General features: G+C 33.0%; 4 protein-coding genes across 4 annotated transcripts; 1 reads left to right on the top strand and 3 right to left on the bottom strand.

Annotated features, from left to right (window-relative positions):
* The first annotated feature begins 964 nt into the window (after positions 1–964).
* On the top strand, positions 965–3,003 carry LOC108332902 (uncharacterized). Its single transcript, XM_052870803.1, has 5 exons — positions 965–973; positions 1,132–1,372; positions 1,967–2,396; positions 2,469–2,640; positions 2,725–3,003. The coding sequence occupies exons 1-5, from the start codon at positions 965–967 to the stop codon at positions 3,001–3,003; spliced, it is 1,131 nt and encodes a 376-aa protein (XP_052726763.1).
* Positions 3,004–5,292: 2,289 nt separating this feature from the next.
* Positions 5,293–9,698, bottom strand: LOC108334314 (mRNA-decapping enzyme-like protein). Its single transcript, XM_017570086.2, has 8 exons — positions 9,358–9,698; positions 9,239–9,279; positions 9,074–9,123; positions 8,428–8,572; positions 7,634–7,690; positions 6,802–6,928; positions 5,673–6,128; positions 5,293–5,510 (listed from the first exon to the last, which is right to left on the bottom strand). Exons 1-8 carry the CDS (start codon positions 9,514–9,516, stop codon positions 5,454–5,456), a joined length of 1,092 nt encoding a protein of 363 aa, XP_017425575.1. The 5' UTR covers positions 9,517–9,698; the 3' UTR covers positions 5,293–5,453.
* A 5,422-nt stretch (positions 9,699–15,120) lies between these two features.
* LOC108333702 (casparian strip membrane protein 3) lies at positions 15,121–16,552 on the bottom strand. Its single transcript, XM_017569180.2, has 3 exons — positions 15,939–16,552; positions 15,617–15,740; positions 15,121–15,528 (listed from the first exon to the last, which is right to left on the bottom strand). The coding sequence occupies exons 1-3, from the start codon at positions 16,250–16,252 to the stop codon at positions 15,313–15,315; spliced, it is 654 nt and encodes a 217-aa protein (XP_017424669.1). The 5' UTR covers positions 16,253–16,552; the 3' UTR covers positions 15,121–15,312.
* Positions 16,553–17,013: 461 nt separating this feature from the next.
* Positions 17,014–22,001, bottom strand: LOC108332302 (mitochondrial fission protein ELM1). The gene is made up of 10 exons (XM_017567486.2): positions 21,667–22,001; positions 21,381–21,592; positions 21,202–21,298; positions 19,530–19,679; positions 19,284–19,410; positions 18,148–18,260; positions 17,995–18,058; positions 17,803–17,896; positions 17,513–17,621; positions 17,014–17,404 (listed from the first exon to the last, which is right to left on the bottom strand). The coding sequence occupies exons 1-10, from the start codon at positions 21,853–21,855 to the stop codon at positions 17,303–17,305; spliced, it is 1,257 nt and encodes a 418-aa protein (XP_017422975.1). The 5' UTR covers positions 21,856–22,001; the 3' UTR covers positions 17,014–17,302.
* Between the last annotated feature and the right edge of the window lie 1,427 nt (positions 22,002–23,428).

Here is a 23,428-nt window from a genome sequence, read left to right as displayed (position 1 = left end):
TTATCACTATTATTTCCTGTACATACATTAATTATTTAGAGGTTATTTTGAAAATTATTATACATTCAGATAACTTTAATGCTATTGGTTAAATTAACTAAATTTCTTAAACTTTACTTATATTTACTTCTATGTGTAAGGATTCATTCAACATTTTTCTTTCAATTTTATTCTTTAAATTTTTTTAATTTAAAATAGTTAATTTACCAATTTAATTCTTTAACTAATTTTTTCTAAATTAAATATCTTTTCATTTGGATTTTTTTAACTTAAATATTTTTTTAATTCTAAAATTATCAACAAAACAAATAAAATTTAATTATAATAAAATAATAAAATAATAAAAAATATTTATATTTAATTTTTTAATAATATAATATTTTTATTATTTTTATTACAATAAAAAAAAGTGAACCAACACATGATTTTACCAGTGAATGTTAATTAATTTTTCATGTTTTGTATCTAGGAATCAAAGAATAATAGATAATTTTTTTTAATTTTAAAAATAATTTTTAACACGTGTGTATACTTATATGATTGTCTTATTAACAACAATATGGATGATCAATTATAGCTAGGGTGGTTTAGTGAGTCCACCCAGCCATGTACGCCTTAGGTACAAACTAGGGAGCTTAGCCAACAGAAAGGTCGACTGATCATACACCAGCCCAAATGAATGTCTCATAACTCGGAACCCACATCCCACAACTTGGAGTGCAAGTCACAGATCGGCTGATCACCAAATAGGTCGTCAGGTCATGTATCAGCTCAAATAGCGAATCACTATCTTGATGAGCAAGATATCGAGCTTGGTCGGTTATCAAATAGATCAGTCATCCATGAATTGAAGTTAGTAAATTAAGCTTAAAGATTATCAACTTAAGAGTATTATATAATTACTCACAATTGGCTGTAATTAGGCCAACGCCAATAAAAAAACCATCAGGAAACCTACAAATAAATGTTTAAGGTAAGAAGTTAAGTTATGTACATTTACTATTATATTAATTGCTAACTGTTATACGTTGAACTAACTTTGACCTTAATCTCACATCCGAAAAAATTTGTATTTTAAAGTAATTTTCATAAGCATAAATTGAGTTAAAAATGATTAATAGTTCAATATAGAATAATAATATCGGTAATGGTAATGATAATGATAATGGTAACGGTAACGGTAATGGAAATGATAATGACAACCGCAATGGCATGATCAACGACAATGACAACTGTAACGACAACGACACCGACAACAATAACTGTAACGACAACGGTAACGATAATGGTAATGATAATGGTAATGGTAACAGGAATGAGAACGTGAACAATAATTGTAGCAACAATGGTAACAGGAACAGTAACGACAACGGTAACTGTAATGGTAACAATAACTGTAAAAGTAACGATAACGGTAACGTATCACTAACAATAATGGTAACGAAAACAATAATGGCAATGGTAACAACAACATCAACGACAACGATAACTAAAACGACAACATCAACAAGAACGATAACTATAACGGTAATGGTAACGACAACGATAAATATAATGGTAATGACAACGAACACGATAACGATAAAAGTAACAGTAATGGTAACAATAATAGTAACGGTAATAGTAACAATAACGATAAAGGTAATAGTAACAGTAACAGTAACGATAAAAGTAACAGTAACAGTAACAATAAAAGTAACGGTGACGGTGACAATGACAGTGCTGGTGATTGTGACAATGACAATATGGTGGCGGTGATGATGACAGTGACAATGACAATGGTGGTAACGATGACGGTGACAATAACGTTGATGATGCGGTGGTAGTGACAGTGATGGTATGGTAAGGGTGTCGGTAAGATTGCGGTGACGGTTACGATAAGAGTGTTGATGACGGTAAGAGTGTTGGTGACAGTGACGAAGACAATGTAGTGACGATGACGGTAATATTGTCGATAACGGTGAAGGTGACAATGATAGTGATAGTGACGATGACGGTGACAGTGATAGTGATAGTGATGATGATGGTGACAGTGATAGTGACGATAACGTTGATGTTGACGATCATAGTGACAGTCATGGTCACTATCATGGTGATAATCATGATAACAGTAACGATAATGGTAACAATCATGGTCAATATCTGGGTTACGGTCACGATATTTGTAATGGTAACAGTAATGGTAATAATAATGGTAACGGTAACGTTAACGGTAATTGTAACATTAAGGGTGACTGTGACAGTGACGGTGATGGTGATAGTGATAGTAACAATAACGGTGACGATGACAATGACGTTGTGGTGGCGGTGACGATGACAGTGATAGTGACAATGACGGTGACGGTGTTGGTGACGATGACAATATTGGAGACGGTGATACTAACGATGCGACGATGGTGACAATGAGGGTGGCTTTGATGGTGAAAGTGACAATGAAAGTGACGGTGACAGTGACAGTTATAGTGTAGTGGTGGTAATAGTGACAGTGATGATGGTGATGACGCTGACGCTAACGGTGATGGTGACAATCACGATAATGGTGACAGTGACGGTGATAGTGACGGTGCAACGGCGATGATGATGACGGTGATAGTAACAGTATTGGAGATGGTGACAGTGACGATGATAGTTACAGTGATGGTGACGGTGATAGTGACGATAACAATATGGCAGCAATGACGATGAAAGTGACAATGATAGTGAAAATGATGATGACAATGATAGTGTAGTGACGATGACAATAACGATGACGATGACGATGACGGTAACAGTGACAGTGACATTCATAGTGATAGTGACGATCACGGTCATTATCACTGTGACGGTCATGATAACAATAACGGTAATAGTAATAGTAATGATAACGATAATGAAATGGATGTTAAGAGTGCTTTCTTAAATGAATTTATTAAAGAAGATGTTTTTGTTGAAAAACCTTCTAGTTATGAAGATTATAAACATTCTAATCATATTTATAAACTAAACAGAGCATTGTATGATTAAAACAAGCACCTAGGTCTTGGTATGAGAAACTTAGTCATTTTCTATTACAAAATGATTTTTTGAGAGGCAAAATTTCGACTTAACTTCCTCATTAATTGTCTACTTCAACACCACCAAGTTCGACAAATCGTTCATTAAGTGGAGAAAGAAGTTGAAAAACGTAAAGAATGAAGATGTGTGTATAAAGAAAAACCTTGGAGATGGAAAAGAGGAAGACAGGAACCCACGATGATAAAAAATGATGACCTTCAAAAGAGTTATTCTCATGAAGGCATGATGGTGGCGAGTGATGCGATTCGAAAAAGTAAAAATTGAAATAAAGTATCAAAAGAATATGGAAGAGCATGGAAGAAGAACGAGAAACATCAAAAACACATTTTTATTAGAGATTCAACTACATTTTCTCCTTTTTATTCTTTTTTAAAAATACAAAATTTTAGTTACTAAGCTATGTCATTTAAAAATAGACAACAATATGTTACGTCACCCTCTTTTTAAGGCCATTTAGCAAATTTAGTGACAAGGATTACATTGTTTCAATTTGTTGAAAAAAAAAAGTGAAAGACCCAACTACTTCCAACCAATAAAGAGTACCTCTTTAATAATTAAACATTTTATTTAAAATTGATTTAAGTAAATGTATTTTATTTTCTATTAAATTTAATCATAAAGATAAAAATGTAAATTTACTTTTTAATTTATTAATATATTTTTTAACAATCACATCATACAAAAACTTTCATTTCAAATCCACTCAAATCACACCATATTTCTTTTAATCCAAAATCCAAACACATTTGTCTTGACACATTCATTGTGCCTTTCATATTAACTCAACCATGCACCCCAAGTATTAATGCATTTTCTTCTCTAGTCTCTCTTTGTATATACCAAATTTCAAAATCAGATTTAGAAACTAACTCGATTTCAAAATCCAATTTAAAAAATCATCAAATTTTGAAATTCATTATTTATTTTTCCTAAGTTTTAAAACTCAGTATTTATTTCTCACATATTTTAAAATTTAGTATTTATTACTCCCAAATTTTAAAATATGATATTTATTGCTCCTTGAATTTCGCTATTTATTTTGAAATCCAGTTAACTATATGAAGTCTAGTTAACTAAATTTAAAATATTTAATAAATTTTATTTAAATGGATTCATATTTTTATTATTAAAATTTTAAAATCTTATTAACATATTTGTTGAAATTTTGTTTTAAGTTAAAAATTTAATAAATATTTTTATTAATATAATTTTCTTTTATATATTTATTTGAATTAATGTAAAAATAAAATTTATCACAAAAATTACACACCTTAATTCAAAGGAGTACAGCCCAGAAGTTGTGTTTTGCAGGCCAATTCTGTTGCTGAGTTCGTTTTTATTAATAATAATTTTTTAGAAAACAAGAATTGGCATAGGTGAGGAGGACTTTCAAGATTTGTTTGCGTGGTGGATCATGATGGGTTTGCGATTCCAGCTACAAAATTTGGATCTCTAGTTGTATCATCAGTAGCATTCTATCAACAATTTAATTGACTTTCTGATAGCCCTTGAACCCATGTGCGAGCTATGTTTGTGTGAACTCTAACGAATTGAATGTGCCCCTTCTTCACCACGGCTTTTTCCAGCAATGTTTGGGATCTTCATAGATAATGACGATTTAAAACTCGTATTTCAAGGAAACATGGATTAAAACGTGTTGCACCATATGGCCCTGCCTACAAAATCGAATTTCAAATGCAAATGTGCTCGCAGCATTGTATTAAAAAAGATGCTTAAGGTTGGATTTAATTTTCTACCTAAAAGAAGTGATCAGTCAGTATTCATTTTGACGCGGGTCTACCACTACCGGCTGGTTGGTTACCGCCAAATATTACAATACGGTGAGGAGAAAGGAGCTGATTTGTCATCAGAAGAATGGTTCTGAGCTAGTCTCGTCATCCATCAAAAAAATTGGGCTGATTATATATACTTGCATTATGCAGCAGTCCATTTTCTTTGAAACACTGACCAATGGTGCTTGCTATACAAAGTTTTCTCAATATAACAATTTATAAAATACACAATAAACAAGGCTCAATAACAACCTATGCACCCCCTACACAATTTGGTGATTTGTTTCAATCTATCAACATAATTTGCGAAATCAGTTCCGAATTGCTAACCATTCATCTGGACCCCATCATTTCCTGTCACGTCACGCCACTACAATTGATATGCCAGTTAAATTGCAACGCCTTCTCTAAAAAACTGTGACATAGGAAACTATCTAGACCAAAATGGTAACCACAAAGCACAACCAATTTTACAAATTGAAAATGACTGAAACATTTCAATGTTCAGGACATAATATAGCCTGGCCTAAAAATTATAGCAAATGTAATTCAGCCCAAAAAAGAACAATTCATCCAATGAGATGCTAATTTAAAACCTCTTGAAAGTCATGATTGATGAGCATTCAGCAGCGCTCTATAGACCATATCAATGAATTGATTGTCCTACCACAGCCAAAAACAACAAAAAATTAGTATAATAATACTTTGCCTTGGTAGGAGATAGAATGACTGGATCATACAAAATTATCCACTTCCTTACAGCCATTTAAGATCACTGTAATCCCTACACAGAATATCACACAAGCACCAAACAAGTAGACTAACCTGAACCAGCACCAGAAGAGCATCTCGAACCTTTTCTCTAGAAATAACTGGACTGTAGTTTGGAGAGGGAGCAGGAGCAAGTGATGGTGGTGGATTTGGTGGTGGAAATGGCTGTAGCAGTGGAGCACCATATGGACGTTGTACATTAACAGCAGGATGAAGTGGAGGGGCAGTAGGTGTGGATGAAGATGCCGGGGGTATCATCATTGCTGAAGAAGGGGGAGGGGCGAAAAAAGAAGGCTTCACAAGTTTTGTGGTTCGATTACTGCTGATGGATTCAGAAACATCATGATGGGGAATTGGAGGAGTAGATGCTGAAAGCGGGGGTATCTGTAAGGTTGGCACAGTGGGTGTTGCAGCATGAGTTTGCACTGAAGATGAAGAAATTGTAGCAGAGGACTGATAAGGCTGGCCAGTAACTGGAACATTTGAAGTATTCCCAATAGCCATGGCTGCCTGCAATAATAATGTGTCAGGAAAAACCATTCTCATCATCAAATCTCATTTACAAATATTGAACTTATCGTATCAAACAATCTTTGCAATATCAATTTGAATAAGTAAATAATCATTAGTGAAGCACCAACGTTACAGTTCAGCAAGGAATATGCTGAAAATTTGAAAGCTAAATGACGATCTAATTGTCTATAATAGTGTAGCAAAGAAAACAATGAAAAGTTGAGAATCGCTCAGGATTTCACAGTTAGTTTGCAGGGGCTACTCTTCCCTTTTGTCAATTGAGCAGCTTTCAAAAGATAAATGTAAAACTGGATATCTTGTAACACCTGAGATACTAAAATTGAACCATGTAGTGAAAGAAGAATTCAAAACTATAGATGGAATAAGCCAAAGTTGTATAATTTTATGTCAATGGAACCCCTTTGTTCTCCAACAGAAATTAGCAGGAAAAGACTGTTAGGATATAGCTGAAACTGTTATATATCAATATAATAAATGACTAAAAAAGATGAACAAACCAAAGGACAAAATCATGCTAAGCACGCATGAAATTATCCACCTCCACGGAACAAATGTAGTCACATTTATTTGTCAAGAAAGCTTAGAATGGATTGAGAGATCAGAATAACATGTATTAGAAACAAATAACATTGCTACCAGTGGCACATACACTGAAGAAATTTACAAAGGATGGATCATCAGGAACATCAACCACATTGGAAGCAGTTGATGATGGTGGTTCAAGAGGACCATCCATAACTGCCATAGTTGGTACTGCTTCTAGCTCCTCAAACTCACTGCAACAAGTAAAAGCATTACCTCATTTACTCAGATTCAAAGTATACTGCGTGCAAAAATATATGGATAATGAGTAATGTCTACAGAGTGCAAGCTAAAACTGTCAACAAGATAGTAATCACCTATTGGTCACACAATAAAAATTTCCTTTTTCCAGAAAATGACTGCAGTACAATGAAGGTAAAAAAATTCTCAAAAGCATAAAAATAGAAACGAATGAAACTGAGAAAGCAACAATGCTGCCCAGTATGTCTACATCAAAGGCAGGATCAATGCAAATGCCCTTGAAACAGGCATGGGCAGTGCACCAGACTACAGGCAAAAACATAATCCTGAGCAATAGCAATGTATACAATTATATGATAATGTGACTAGGTGTAAGTTGCAGTCATTATTTATCAACATGTAAACTACACGTATGCTAATCATAATCCATTGATTATTATGTGGTACTGAGTGAATTTATGTCGCATGCTCTTTCTTGTCACTATCTCATGTGTTTCATCTTCCATGGGCTACCAAATGACATGCAACAAAATGCTCGAGCTAAAACATATCCATCTAGCTCACTTCAAATCCATTGAATTCGAAAGGAACGTGGATATGATTATACTTTCAAAAAAGATAAATGAACTAGAATTTTTAAAAAAAAAATCATGGGGGAGCAGGCAGAATCACTTAAACAGTTGGGAGCACATTATTACCTCTTTGTAGAAGAAACCTTTGACTTTGGTGGAACCTTGGCATATGCATTAAGGATCCTGAAAATTACGCAAATATATATGAATCATATGGAGACATGAATTTTACAAATTCCAACCAATCTAGGTCTCTGTGCTAAACATCAGCAACTAAAACCACTGGATGGAGCTGCTAGTTAAATATTTGTTTTCCTGTTCTTTGTATATGTCCAATATTTTGAAAATTTTATTGCAGTTTTTATGATGAAAACCATCTACATAATAGAGTACCAGTATTATTGTTTAATCAAAGTTTTACTACTTTTAGGAAGCGACATCATATTTCAAAAGTCTAAGTACATAGGAAAATGTCAAAAGACTATATATAGTCAAGTACAACTAAAATTCATGGTAATGTGCAAAAGAAATGACAAGCAACGGAAAAGACAGAACTAAAGCTAATTATTGCACATAGCTTATATGTTATCTGCAATATCATTAACTAGTTTCAGGATTCTTTCAAGGATTCAACAGATGCAAGAAAAATTGAACTTTACATTCCATCAAGTTTAGAAGCAATACACAAGTATGAAGAATTTGCTCAATCTATTGGGGAAAAGAAAAATTCTCTTTTCCTCTTTCAAAAACTCTCGTAAAGACTATGCTTTTTTATCACAAAATGAAATAATCCAAACATGCAAAATACTCCCTGGATTGATCAGAATCACTAAAGATGACAAAATTTGACAATTTAACATCATGAAAAAATCACAGGAGAAATAGCAATTTCATAATTATATACATACTAAGAGCAATACCTGCTAAAAAGATTAGCAACCTCTTCACATTCACGGGAATTATAGAACCAGATACCATTCACTTCTTGAGCAGCGTTTCTATAGAGTAGATATGGCACCTGAACTTCATACTCGAAATCCCCCAAGAGATTCTCCACTAAATTCTCTGCTTATGCCATCATGGAAAAGGGCGAAATGCAAGTTACATGCAATGACATTAGGCAGTTCTCTACCACAAAGTCTAGTATCAACAGTCAACACAGTATCTATACCATATTTTCCCATCCTTTAAAACAGATTAGAAGATATTTACAGTTCACACAATTAATAATTCGCAATACTCATAAGATTGAGTGCAAGTTGATGTGCGCAATGTCTATCGATAGCTAATACCACAGCCCCAATTATAATTTTAAGGTTAAAACCACACCCACATACTGGAACCATGTTATTATTATATTGCCTTGATGAAATACAGAGGAAAAAAATAAGTAGCACTTAATACATAATTTCAAAACCAAACCAAAAAACGGTACAATCAACTGTCATAGATTCATATTACGAACAAAGATCAATTGCACAATACGCCAGCTTCCAAAAACACCATTTGCTTTCCCGTTTTTTTTAAACAAAATGACAACAAACAAAGGCAGATTGAGTCACTAACCAGTATTGCGACGGTTCATCACAATAAACTGAAATCGAGGTTGTGTGTTCCTGAAATTAAACAAAGGCATAAACACGAGATAAAACTCGAATCCAAACACCTGGATCGTCGAAGCGATGAATCGCGAGATATCAAGAATACTTAAAGGTGGAAAAGTAAACAAACCTCTTGACAACGAAGAGAGATCCTTCAACGTCCTTGCGACTCTGGAAAGCAATCAGAGCGATGAGAACGGAATGAAAAAGTAAAAATGAAGGGAAAATAGATAGAGAGAGCGAGCGAACCCATTGGCTGAGGTCGATGTTGAACTCGTAGAAGGTGACATGTGCTGCGGTGATGAGAATTTCTTCAACGAAGGGGTCGATTCGTTGGAGAACAGTAAGATTGAGAAGCTTGGTGCTGTGCTGGTCTAGATTCGGCATCAGCTTCCCATTCTGAGACATTTTCGGTTGTTGTGTCTGTACCAAACCCTAGAAATTTGGGGTTAGAGTCTCTGCGTCTCTGAAACCGTGAGAGAGAGCACAACACAACGCAGGAGAAGAAGGTTGAGGTTGAGTCGATCAGACTCAGCTTCTTCCCAAAGAAAATCCTTGCTAAATGACAAAATAAACCTTCTAACCAATCCATACGCATGAATTTTAGTTTCTTATATAAATTTCAGAAGAGATAAAAAAAAATCTTCTGATATAATTATTTCAGTTTTTTTTAAATCATCCGTTAATATATAAAATTAAAATCTAGAATAATTCAGTTTAAATGGTTTTAATACTATAATGGAATTCGCGAGAAATAAATAATTTTGAACTTATTTATATTATAATATATCAGCGAAAATATGTTTAATTTTTTATGATTATAAATTTTATTATTATAATTATAAAATATAAATAGTTTTTATAATTTTATTGTGAATAACTTTTAATCATTTTATAAATAGTATTGCAATTAAAAATATTTAAATTTAAAAAATATCAAATTAAAAAAATGATTAAATTTAAAGAAATAACAAATTTAATAAAATAATTATTTTAATTTAAAAAGCATTTTATTTAAAATGTAAATTTGGAAGGACAAAGAAAAGACAAACCTCTATTGTATAACATTATATATTTATACTATAGTAGAAAGATGTGATTAAAACAAAAATATCAAAAATTCAATTTTCTAAATAAATAAAAATACGTGATAAAAATATATGACGCGAAGGAATCCTCTGTGAGGATTCTTAAAACGCTTATTAATTATGTCTTTTTATAATAATATTTTTCTCTATTTTACTACAGAAATTACTTTTTCAGAATACAATTTTTTATTTTTTTCTACAACTATACATATATTTCTCATTTTTTAAATTGATATTTTAGTTTAATAATAGTTTATTAAGTCTTTATATTTTTATTTAACACTGAAGAGTATGGATTAATGTTTCTTATTCCATTTATTCATATTATTTTTGTATCATAGAATGAGTATGTTGAGATAACTTCTAAAATCTTATGGTGTTTTAGAAGTGGTGGTAGTCTAAAAATTGTGAGATTTGATTATTTTAATATTAAACGGTTTTATTATAAATATTTTTGTTATAAACGAGTTTCATTATTTTAAAATTGTATCATCTCTATAAATCATTTTTCTAGAGTTCTCTACTTTCTCTCTAGATTTCTTGATCTCAAGTCATCTATTTGATGATTAGGAGGTGCCAAGACGATCACGGCGTCAAGGTCTTCAAATCCAACCTTTCAATTTGCTGTTTAGAGCAAGTAAGTTAGAAACCCTTTCTTTGATATTTTAGGGTTATTGATTCGGTAAAGTATTTCTGTTTTTGCATGGATCAAGCACTTTTTTTCTTAAATTCTTGGTTTGTTTGTGATTCTAAAGTTGGTCTCCAATCACCAACCGGTGGTTTGTAAGATTTCTAGAAGTTCCTTGTGCCGTAAGAAATCTGTGAAGCGTTTAGAAGTTTTGGAGTTGTTGAGTCAAGGTAAGGGAAACTAGATAATTGCTTTTAATTGAAGTATTTAGTGTAAGTTTGGTAGTATATGAGTATTAAACTGTTTGAATGAAAATGTTGTTTGTTGTTAGTGATAATTGAGTTAATTGGGTAATATTGATGTTTTGTGTGATGATGTATGTTATAAAATTGTTTGAATCTGTGTGTATGCGTGTTTGAGATGTGAAAATTGTGTTGAGGAAGTGTTTGATGCGGATTGTATGGTTGGAAGAAAAAGGGTAATCTTGGTTGTAGGTTAATTGGTTTAAATTGGAGATTTTGATAAGGAAATAGTGAGAAATGGTTGGTGTATTGTTTTGCTATAGTTGATCTTAGTTATGAGCTGATTTGGATTTTAATTAAGTGTCAAAGTGGGAGGAAATATGTTATAAAAGGGTATGAGGTTGTGTAGACATAATTTGCATTAGTCTAGGACTTATTTTAGGAAGTGGAGTAGTGAAAATGAGAATTAGGGGTTAGAGGTTCAAATGATTAGTTGTAATAGCTTAGTTAAGTCATTTGTGACTTGTGAGAACTACTCATTTGATAAAAAAATGTGACAAAGGTGGTAGATTGGGATTTGAGTCTATAAGTTGGTGTTTTGGAGGTTTTGAAGTGGAATAGGATTAGAAAACTCTTTATATTGATGTTAGTAAGGTTTAGGAACACTTGTTCAAGTTCAATTAGGTATATAATACAATTTAAGAGAGTTAGAAGTTGGAAAAAATAGTTAGAATTGATAAACTTGGAGTGAGTTGCATAATTTTGCAGAATTGGTGTTGCATAATTATGCAGACTCGCTGAGCGAATAGATCCGCACAGCGAGTCGTCATGGCGAGTTGCTCTCTGTTAGAGCAGTCGCATAACGAGAAGGGGCATTGTGCGAATGGTTGTGCGAGTTGGCTCACTGTTTGATGATTCGCACAGCGAGTTGGGTCGCTTGGCGAGAGATTTGGGGTCTGGTACCACTGGAAGTTTATTCGCACAACGAGCTGGGTCGCAGTGCGAGAAACCTCTGTGGTCGCTCAGTGAGTGTGTGCGCTGAGCGACTCGTTCATATGTTTCCTCTTTATTTTCTTGTTCTAGTTTAAGTTAAATAAGATTGTGGAATTATTTTGAAGCATGTATGAATGTGTATTAAGGTATATGATTTATCATGTTATGAGTTATGTTCCAAAGTGAAAGTATGTGATTTTAAAGTATGTTTGATGGACGTAATTCCATGATCCTCACAGAGGGTTACATGGTGGTGCCCTGTGTTGTGTTCCAAAGTGAGATCTCTTGGTGAGACTCAAGTAAGTTTAGAATGATTGCAGGGAGCTCAGTCTTAGGGTTATCTTGAAACTCCAATGGACTTTCATCCTCACGTAGAGAGGATTGATCCATGTCGTGAGGAGTAGCAGGAGGTCTTAGTCTTGGAGGCTTCCAGTATGCTCCAAGGCGCGGAATAGACTAATCTCGTGAGTGTGGTAGGGTGAAACCCATTGGCAATGGCTTCGCAAAGCAGTAGAGGCCACCACGAGTGCACAACTCACCATAGCTCGACAATCGTTCTAAGTCCGGACAGTCCATGCATAATAAGTGTCCTACATAAAGTGTTTGATGATATCATATGTAATATGTTTTAAATGAGTTTATATCTATATCTATATATATATATATATATATATATATATATATATATATATATATATATATATATATATATATATATATATATATATATATATATATATCGTTCCTCTATTGTAAACTAGTTTACCCTTACATTTCTGTCGTCTGTTTTTGTTTGTTGTTTCTCTATTGTGATGATCACCTTAATGGTGTGAGCTTAGGGGTACAATTTTTCAGTTGACTCAACGGGAGGTTGGGAGTGAAACTTGCAGTATAGGTTTTACTTTTATTCTTCAGGTGAAGAATTTTATTCTCAAAAAAATCTGTAATTCTTTTCTATCCTTAATAATGTAAGGTTCATTTTAGTAGTTTTATATTATTAAATTGGGATGTTACATAACTAATTAAATTAGATGTTATTACTTTGGGATTTATGTAAGATATCATACTACAAAATTTATATACAGAAATAAACTAAAAAACAAATTTCAAGCCATACAAGAAATTTACATTAAATAAACTAAAAAATAGCTTATATGATTAATCCTTCTAAACTTTCCCTAAAATTAATTATTTACATAAATGAAACTTGTTTATATTTATAAGATTCCTTAAACCTATAAAAATATATTCACATCACCTAATTAAATCTTGATAATATGATATATTAGTTATTATTAATAATTCAGTTATTTATTTATTATATTATTATCTCTTTTAGGTAAATATTATTTGAATAGAAATATAAATCTATAAATATAATTACTATTTTTTAAAAATATTTTTTTATAAGAACACACTTTCACCTTATTATAAAAAATTAAAATAAAAGTGTCTTCGGATAATTGAGTTATTATAATTCTTATTAAATTACATTATGATTCTTATATTAAGTATTTCGTTTCTTATATTTATTTATTCTTATTAAGGTTTTAATTCAATTTCAAATCATAGGATATATTTTAGTATTGTCAAAATGGGTTGTAACCCGTGAGCTAATTCGGTTCATCACATGTTTGAGCTCGGTTGGGATTTGAAAAAAATGTAATTCTTTTTATGCAGGCTAGTTTTCAACCCGACTCACTTAGAACCCGGCTCATCAGGTTGAACTCGTGGTGAGCCGGATTGGCTCACCAACCCACTTAATTTAATTTAATTATTTATTATTTTGTGTTTCAATATTATTAGTTAATATTTTTTTATTATATTCTAGATGATGATAAAGAAGATGTTTCGAGAGAAAAAAATATTATAGATTTATCTATTCAAAACTCTAATACTATAAATGGACAAGTGATACAAAAATTATCAATATTAAAAACTTATTTGTTTGTCTTTTGTACATGTTTTTGGATTACGCTTCGATTGTATGATACTTTTTTTATTATTTTGAATTGTCTTTGGAGTTTAAGATTAGTTTAGTATGAGGTTCATTTAGATTTGAATTAAAAAAATTGTAATTTTTTTATTTTAAGAAAAATTATAATTAGTGAGCCAACCCGTTTAACCCACTAACCTCTGGGGGTCGGACTGGGTTCGAATATTTTCAGCTTACTAATAAGTGAGTCAGGTTGGATTGACTCACTAAGTGACCAACCCGTGGTGAGCCGAGCCGGGTCGAACCGGGTTACCCGTTTTGACAGCTCTAATATTTCTAAAAGAAAACTGAAATTTAAAAATGCTCTAATATTAATCAATTTCAATTTCAACCTATTTTCAAAATTTTAATTTAATACCATATGTCAAATTAATAGACGCAAAAAAGTTTCATACAAGAAATAGATATTATTAAAATGTATTCTTCTTTAAAATATGTAACCTTCAACAAAGTTACTTTGTTTTTATTGTTATTATTATTATATATGTATATATAGTAAAAATATTAAAATTTTATAATCACCGTATAAATATATCAATTATTCATATTTTTTAAGCTTTAGTTCTTAAGAATATAATAAACTCAATATGTAATTATTTAATATAAGAAAAAAATGACAAGTTAAATTTATGACGATCTTAAATGAATAAATATAAGATAAAATGTCATTTGTTTTTAATCAGTTTTAAACATTTAATAAGTTTTGTGTGATAAACTGAATATATTTTTTATTAACAATGAAATAACCTCTTATTAAAATTTATTCTTCTTTAAAGTATGTAATATTCAATAAAGTTACGTTTTTATTATTATTGTTATTATACGTATGTGTTTATGGTAAAAATATTAAAATTTATAATTATCTCTACAAATATATTAATTATTCATACGTTATCTAAGTTTTATTTCTTAGGAAAGTAATGAACTCGACATGTAATTATTTAATGCAAGAAAGAAAAAACTGACAAGTTAAATTTATTATGATCTTAAACGAATAAATATAAGAAAAAATATCATTGGTTTTTAATTGTAAGGTTAAAAATTAAAGCTTGAGTTGAGAAGGAGGACTTTTTAACCTTGGTCTCAGATTTGCAACGTGGAATTTGTTTTACAAACAAACTTGAACATGATTTTTCACTTTAATGTAACACAGACACACATCATTTACACCTCAAACTCTTGCAACTTTACAATAATATTATACAAATACAATAGAAGCTTCTATGAAGCACCACCATTACCATCCAAATTCTCTTTTCAACGCCTTTTGAGAGCCACAGAGGAGAGCACGATCAAGAAAATTAAGAAAACCGCAGCAACGAAAGAAGCCACCACAGCTTCACTAGTGACCTTACAGAAGTCAGTGTACTGCTGACAAATGGCGATCCAATTGGCATCTTGGCTCCCATTGTGCGCTAAGTACACAACAGCTGCAGCAGCCGAAGCAGCTGCCATGACCAAAGCCATTGTAAACTGCAACAGTTTTAAGTATTATTGAGTGAGTGAGATTATTGTTAGAACAAAACATGTTGGTCAATGCATTATCTTAATTCAGACTTACTATGTCTATGATCACCAGTAGAAGCCTTGGCCCTACTACAAAAGGCCGAACCATGCAGACAATTGAAAATGGCAATGAGAGGATGAGGAATACAGCTGCTGCTCCATTTGCAAATACAAAAAACCTGCACGACACCAAAATAAAAGGATGGTATTTGCATCTAATTAGTGTAACGATTTGTGATCTCCTTTTGGTGTGTATATTTGTGTGCCAAAAGAGGTATACATATAGTGACATAGCATTTGCACTAGCACTGATGAAGAGAAAATGTTTTGTGACATTTAAAATTGGACCCAATCTTTGTTATGGAACACAAACTTACTGAAACATTGGAAAATCATCCCATTGAACATGAAACTGAAAGAACTGGGTGAAGAATGGAAGTATCTGTTCATTGTTCCCCATGACGGCAGCAGCACCTATAGCAGAACTAATGGCTCCGAGCCTAAGGATGAAATCCAGGATTGCGGCACCCTTTCTCCATCTCCCCCTTGGGGATGGGGTAGCTTTTGTGGAAACTACAGTTACAGCAGGGGGAGCAGCCTCAGCAATGGTTTTCCCTTTGCCATTGCTCCTGGTCCTCCTAGATTCTGGGCTCGTAGGTGCAGAAGCTGCATCCTCTTTCTTTGAGTCCATCACAATGGATATGGAAGGTACTCTTTTCAAAGGTCTGGAGAAGGAGATTTTTTTTTTGTGTTATGTAATGTGGAAGCTGTTACTTGTGTATACATATATATATAGAAGATGCATAAAAGAAAGTTGACGGAGTTGGTTAGTGAAGATCTCTGTTGCTTTGTCAAGTCTAATTCTGTAAGGTGTAATGAAGGAGTTGTTCAGAACTTACTTGCTCCACATCGTACCAAAAACATTTTTCCTTGATTCTGTAACGTTCCTATACGAATGTGACAAAACCGCCAACCAAACTAACGAATGCGAAGACCAATAAATAAATAACCTCAAGTTATATTTATTTATTCATTTGTATATCGTATATCTCAAATTTGTGCAGGTGATGACAAGTAGTGCAATACAGACGAAACACAATACTACAAGGAATGATTCAAGCAAAAAATAATATCATAAATCAAGCACGAATTAAGTGGTGTGGTTTGGCTCGCAATTTGAGTCTTGGTTTTTGGTCATACATAAAACTATTCAGTCGTTAGTTATACTTCCCATCTAGGCCTAATAGCTAATATAGTTCATTCTTAAAACTATCATAAATTTATAACATTTGCGTGTGAAAGACTACATAAGTTTTAGCATTACATTTATTCAAAAAAAAAAATCTCAGCTATTGGTAATGTCAGTTCATTAAATTGTACCATATGTTATCAGTTAACCCACGTCTCGAAACTAAAACGACCAGATAACAAATGGAAGAATAAAGGGTACAATTTGTTAACAGCACAAATAAAAAATTTTATTCACCTCATTTATTAAAATGTGTCAATCACCATAAAAGTGTCAAAGTTTTCTCCCAGTTTACAAGCTGCGATCGTACAACCTTATATTACATTACATCCTTAAAAATTGCTGTGGTGGAAAGAATGACGAACACCAAAATTGGTATTTTCTATCGTGCTATCAGAGAACCATGATATTTTGGAAATTATCTTCCAAACAACAAATGGTTACCGCCTTTACGAAAAAGAATCGAGTACTATGTGAACTATGAATTGTGTTCTATATCTTCAGTTTCCATCCTCGGGCAGCAAGCGCTTCATGAACCCGTTTAGCTGCATCCGCTGTGTCTTCAAGAGGTGGATAACTCCAATTTTCTGATATCTGAATTTAAGAGAATATATACCGATTAAAAAATGGATACTTAACCATACAATATGTAAAACTCATATTAATCTATGCACTTCATGAATAAGTAGAACTCCAACTTACGTCCTCGGACCCTGTAAAAGGCCTAACAACTCCTCGTTCTCTCAATGATTTATGGAATTCTGTGAATTTCCATTTGCAACGCTCAGCTCCCATAATATACACAGGCTTCCTGTTGGAGAAACAAAACTGATTTATTAAAAACAAATAGCAGAAATGAAAATACAAGTATCAATCTGGAACAATAAACTACAAATAGACACCAGTGAACTCTATAAAAAATGAATTCAGTAAACTCATTTAGAGGTCAAAGTGGGGAAAATCTATCATAGAGATACTTTTGACAGACATACCCAGTACTGCAAGCTTCACTTATCATGCTAACTGAATCTGCAGTGACAACAAATGCATCCGCCCAAGCCAGATGCCCCATATGCGGGTTTGGTTCTGAAATTTGTGTTAGTGACAGGGATTAACCGCATTTTATCTCTTAAGTTTTTTTAAAAGAATCTGAGTTAGCAATCTAAACCTCAATAAATATTTACCTTGCCCATCCCAAACATAAACTTTTGGATTATTTCCAAGTTCTTTCACTATAATATTGGACACCTGTTTAAAAGACAGAAAAAGGAAACAAAACGTGTCAGAGACGAAAACATTTGCTCAAGGATATCTGCATAAGAAACTTCATGGTATACCTTTTGTGGAGTTCTCTCTGAAAAGGATATTCTTACACTCCCACAACTACCAAGAACACTGAGCAGAGATGTTACTAACTGCTTTGCAAGATCGACACCATATGGACAATTTTCTGTATATATAGCCAAAATTAGGTATGTAACCCATTGAAATTCTAAACAACTTCAAACTTTTATTCAACTTCCCCCACGCATGATCACTAACATTTCTAATTATTAAATTCATGAGAAAGCTTATTGTTAAAAGAAAATAACGAGTACAGAAATTCTGACCCAGTGCTGGTACTCTACATAAAGTTTAGTCATTTTTAAACAATTACTACAGTGCAGTAAAATGTATATTTCAATGTGATCCACTGTTTCCAAAGCCCCCATATGGTTTCTAGTGATGTACTCTGTCTTCCCTCTGCAGAATCCCCTGATTTCCTAGGATTTTTTATAAGAACTTTGGATGAAACACACAGCAAAAACTAGACGTTAGTTGGAGAGCCCAAGGCCTTATATAAACCCTTTGTTGGAAGTCTCACATTGACTAGAGATAAGGCCAAAATATAATATATAAGTGAGGTGCAAACCTCACCTTACAAGCCGGTTTTGTAGGGTTGAGTTAGGCTTAAAACCCACCTTCTAATATGGTATCAGAGCCATGGTTAGAGCCTATCCTAGCGAGTTCTATGTGGGCATTCTATTCTTCTATTCCACCCGCTATCGGGCCGTTATCGGACCACCCAATTTCTACTATCATGCACGAGATGTCTATACCTCGGCGTGAAGGGGGTGTGTTGAAAGTCTCACATCGACTAGAGATAAGGCCAAAATATAATATATAAGTGAGGTGCAAACCTCACCTTACAAGCCGATTTTGTGGGGTTGAGTTAGGCTTAAAACCCACCTTCTAATACCCTTCATAGAATCCCACATTTCTAATGGGAGACTTAAGTCCCACACCTTGCAATTGGATTCTAAAAATTTTCCATTTTTCCTTGAGGTATACTTGTAGTCCTTTTTCACTAACATTAAAATTATAACGCAGCCCAGCATTTCACAAACAATGACATAAACATATTGGTATTTAACCACAGGAAAACTGCAAGGAATAACCGCGCATGACTAGGACAAGTATAATAGGGAATTACTTGTTGGTCCTCCAATGTTGACCACGAGCAATGGCCTTGGAACATGAGCAAACACATCTTGCCATGTAATGGCAGCACTGCGAAGTGAAGCAAAATCTATTCGATGTAAGGCTCCCAATGTCAGAACCTAAAGTAAATTATCACATGTACAATCCTCAGCAATGAACAGTAGCTAATGTCAGAGTAAAACCGCTAATGTAGTAAAATCTAATAGCAGTCACAACATATGCCGCACATTACACATACCACATGACTATCTGGGGGCTCGCGTGGAGTTATCCAGCTTCTAAGAAACCTAGGAACCTGGTTCTGTCCTTCTGGAGTCAGAGGATAATAATCATGATGAGGTGTAATCACCATGTCAAACCTGTTCAAATGAGACCTTGGATGTTGTATCTGTCCAGAAGGAAAAATAAATACTTGAGGTTACAAATCAAACAATACTTAATCGAAGCAATAAGCACCACCAGATGCATAGAAGTGCAACGAATGACTACACCGCTTACAATGAAAATTGAGACTATTAATACATGGATAATCGAGTATTCTTAGGAAGAAGCACATATTACTTATTTTCATTGGATAAAAAAGAATAAAAAACACCTGGCTCAGCTTAGTATCTTAAAATTATTTGCCCAAAAAGATTGGAAAGACACTATAAAACAAATAGTAACATGCAAAGAAAATAAAGAAAAAAATAATTATGTCTGTCTCGGAAGGATACATACAGAAAATGGTTGAGAGGTTTAGGATGCATGAATTTAAACATGTGGAAACACTTTTAGATACCACACAACACAAGGCTCTTGGTTACCCAAGCTCCTAATACTGAGAAAGAAAGGAGGAAGATAAAGACTACTCCATATGTTAATAGAGTAAGGAGCACAATGTTTGGGATGATTTGTAGGAGACCAGATCTGGCGCATGCTATTAGTGTGGTTAGCAGGTTCATGGCAGATGATGGACATGCTCATTGGGAGGCTTTGAAGTGGGACTTGAGATATTTGAATGGAACAATATCGTCTGGTATAGTGTATAAACAATCTAAGCATAGCAAAGATGCTATAAAGGGGTTTGTAGACCTTGATTACTCAAGGAATGTTGATACTAGTAAATCACTTTTTGGATATGTTTTTACATTATTTGGAACTGCAGGATGCTAGAAATCCAGTTTCCAATCAATGGTGGCTTTAACTAGCTACTACTCAGTATTTTGCACCTACAAAGGGGTGAAGGAGACATAGTGGTTGAGGGGGATGATGAGAGCAGGGAGTTGTGTAGAACTATGTGACTATTCATTGTGATAGTCAAAGTACCATACATCTAGTTGATCATCATATCTACCACAAAAGGATGAAAAAGATATACATTAGACTACACTTCATGAGAGATGTTATTGAGTTTGGGAAGGTCAAAATCGAGAAGATAGTCTTGGAGATGAATCCACATATGTGTTTACGAAGTCCTTGCCAACCTTGAAGTTCAACAGTACTGAGGACAAAGGAAGATGATGCTGATAGATCTTCCATGATTGAAGTCAAGGTGGACAATTATGATAGTTGGTTCTAAATGACATTCAATCGACAATTTGGAGAGCTTAGTCAAACGGTTAGACATCTGATAAAAAAGAGTAGAAGGCCATGTTCTAGAAACCATCTAGTAGTGATGTCCAGGCTGTCTAGTGCATGCCTTTATAAGACTTTGTTATCTAATCCGTTTTTTTCTGGTATTCCCTTAACTTAGATTCTATATACAGATACAGCTGTGGACTTAGAAAGTACATCGAAAATGTGATAGACTCTGCATAAAACCTTCTCGTTTTAATAAAATTGTTTTTTTTCAATCTTGTTATTCTTGATAACCCAACATAACACATCAAAGAACAAAATCATTCAGAGCATTAAACGCGAGAGCAGACCTGAACAACAAAAACAAGGTCAGGAGCTAAACGTTTTATGGAACTCGCAACAGAAATCGTGTCTCGTCCAGATGCAACCACCAATAACGGTCCCTCCCTGTAAAAGCAATAAAATATCAATCACAGTATTACTTCCAATACATCAAACTACAGTTACAATAAGTGGAATAGAAATTCACTTTTCGTAAGTTTCGCGAACCAAATTGACTACATGTTTCGCATCGGCTTCAAGAATAGAAGACAACCCGTTAGGGTGCGAAGTGATGGGAAGGTACTGAGATTTGGAGGAAAAGGCGCGGAACAAGGAAAGTAGGTAATGGAATTTTTGATGGAGAGAGAGGGGAAGCCATTGGAGCCAATCGTCGATTCCACCTTTCGGCCTCGTAACGCGCTGGAACAAAAAGATGAATCAGTAAAGAGAGAAATAGTTAGTTGGAAGATTGTAACGGAAAATAAACAGCGTACGTATAGGAGATGGTTGTGGGAGAATCCGAGAGCGCGGAGCAAACCGATGCTGTTATTCTCGGAGGAGGGGAAGCCGTTGCTGATGACGACGGCGCGGCGGACAATAGTATGGACGCCGGATTCGAAGATGTCCGGGGTGCCACGCGCCGCCGTGGGACTGGGCGGCTCCGGAAGCCGTATTGGCTTCATTCTGATGGCTTGGAAGTTGGAAGGAAAGAATTGAGTTGAATGAATCAATGATACATCGCGAGATTAAAAAAGGAATAAGGAAGTTTCATTTTCCTGCAAACAAATCTCTCTTCTCTCTTCTCACTTCTCAGTTTTCACTTTCACCCGGTTCTTGTGAGGTGACTGTTATTTTAGTTCCTCAAACATACAAAAATATGATTTACCTAAGTGCAACTTTGCTATACTGCTTCAGTTAAGCTTAATAACAATTATTTTAAATTTTATAATTAATTGATATTATATATATCGATAGGGTACGAAGAGTTAAATTGATATTATATCTTATTAAGCCATTTCTAAGGACAAGATTCTTGTGTCAATTTCAAACACCGTGTCTGTTGAGTTTGAAATTTTATCTAAAGTATTTATTTTAAAATCCAAAACGAATAATAAAGATTTAAAATCGGTGACATGATGATATGGTGAGCATGGTTTAGAAAGAAATTTTCTTTAAAAGCTTGTTCGTATAAAAATATATGAAAAGATAACAATATGTAATTTTCACAACAGATACATTATGATTTTTAACTCATGAGAAGATGTTCCAATATAAATACATATCTCTCATCTTAGAAATATCGTTAAATATTTATTGTGATTTAATTTCAAATAATAATTAATTGCAATTTTTTTCATGTTCATATGCGAGTTATAACAACTTATATAGTTTGATTAACTAAGTGGGTTGGAATTTATATATTTTTAATATCAATTTAGATATAAAATAAGTTTTTTTCGTCAAACAAACTCTCATCGAATTGAATTATTCTAGTTTAGGTCATTAATTTAAAAAATATAATAATTCTACTCTATAATCACATGTTGCAGCAATATTGTATTTATGAGTATATATTTTGTTATTTTAATTTTTTATATATATATATATATATATACATACATACACACACGTGTGTGTGTTTTTAATTGTATTTTATAATTTCATAGCACTCATAATACTATATATAGTATATTGATTTTTTATAGCCTAATAGATAATATTTCAACGAAATTGTTTATAACTTTCGAAAAAAGATATTTCTTAAACTTATTTAAAACTTATTATTTTTCATGCTTAAACAATTACTCTTAAGACAATGCAATTCTTCTATATTTATTCTCAAATTGAATTAACAATTAAAACATAATTTTTGACTTATAAGTAGAAGTAGCAAAAGAGGTCACTCTAACTTATATTGGTCCCTAAAATATGAATTGGATCAGATCTATTATAAGAAAATAGACTAAAAATTATAACTCGTTCTGTCTAAAAACAGTCCGATGAACTGACCTGCCAGTATTTTTTTAACTTTTTTAAATTATATCTATTGATGTATATACTAAAAATATAATATAAATATGTTTTAAGTTTTAATGGGTTAATTAATGTATCTATTTGAATAAATTAAAATAATAATTATTTTTATATATTAAATTATTACATTGTAATTAATAATTAGAATTTAATTTATAAGTCTTAATAATTAGAATTTAATTTATAAGTGTTAATAATCTTTTAAATAATATAACACACAAA

Source organism: Vigna angularis, chromosome 11, assembly GCF_016808095.1.
Source record: "Vigna angularis cultivar LongXiaoDou No.4 chromosome 11, ASM1680809v1, whole genome shotgun sequence".
Taxonomy (NCBI): Eukaryota; Viridiplantae; Streptophyta; class Magnoliopsida; order Fabales; family Fabaceae; genus Vigna; species Vigna angularis.
This window is presented reverse-complemented; position numbering and strand designations above follow the sequence as displayed.

Excerpts from the sequence above, each read along its gene's own strand:
- LOC108333702 (XM_017569180.2), bottom strand. The coding sequence starts at position 16,252 with ATGGACTCAAAGAAAGAGGATGCAGCTTCTGCACCTACGAGCCCAGAA. Across the intron at positions 15,741-15,938 it reads GATGATTTTCCAATGTTTCA|GTTTTTTGTATTTGCAAATG; the intron begins GTAAGTTTGTGT and ends GGTGTCGTGCAG. Across the intron at positions 15,529-15,616 it reads TACTGGTGATCATAGACATA|TTTACAATGGCTTTGGTCAT; the intron begins GTAAGTCTGAAT and ends AAACTGTTGCAG.
- LOC108332302 (XM_017567486.2), bottom strand. The coding sequence starts at position 21,855 with ATGAAGCCAATACGGCTTCCGGAGCCGCCCAGTCCCACGGCGGCGCGT. Across the intron at positions 19,680-21,201 it reads ACCTTGTTTTTGTTGTTCAG|ATACAACATCCAAGGTCTCA; the intron begins GTCTGCTCTCGC and ends CCTTCTGGACAG. Across the intron at positions 18,059-18,147 it reads CAGAGAGAACTCCACAAAAG|GTGTCCAATATTATAGTGAA; the intron begins GTATACCATGAA and ends TCTTTTAAACAG.
- LOC108332902 (XM_052870803.1), top strand. Across the intron at positions 2,397-2,468 it reads ATACTAACGATGCGACGATG|TGGTGGTAATAGTGACAGTG; the intron begins GTGACAATGAGG and ends GTTATAGTGTAG. Across the intron at positions 2,641-2,724 it reads CGATGATAGTTACAGTGATG|TGTAGTGACGATGACAATAA; the intron begins GTGACGGTGATA and ends TGACAATGATAG.
- LOC108334314 (XM_017570086.2), bottom strand. The coding sequence starts at position 9,516 with ATGTCTCAGAATGGGAAGCTGATGCCGAATCTAGACCAGCACAGCACC. Across the intron at positions 6,929-7,633 it reads AAGGTTTCTTCTACAAAGAG|TGAGTTTGAGGAGCTAGAAG; the intron begins GTAATAATGTGC and ends TACTTGTTGCAG. Across the intron at positions 6,129-6,801 it reads CCTTTGTAAATTTCTTCAGT|GCAGCCATGGCTATTGGGAA; the intron begins GTATGTGCCACT and ends TTATTATTGCAG.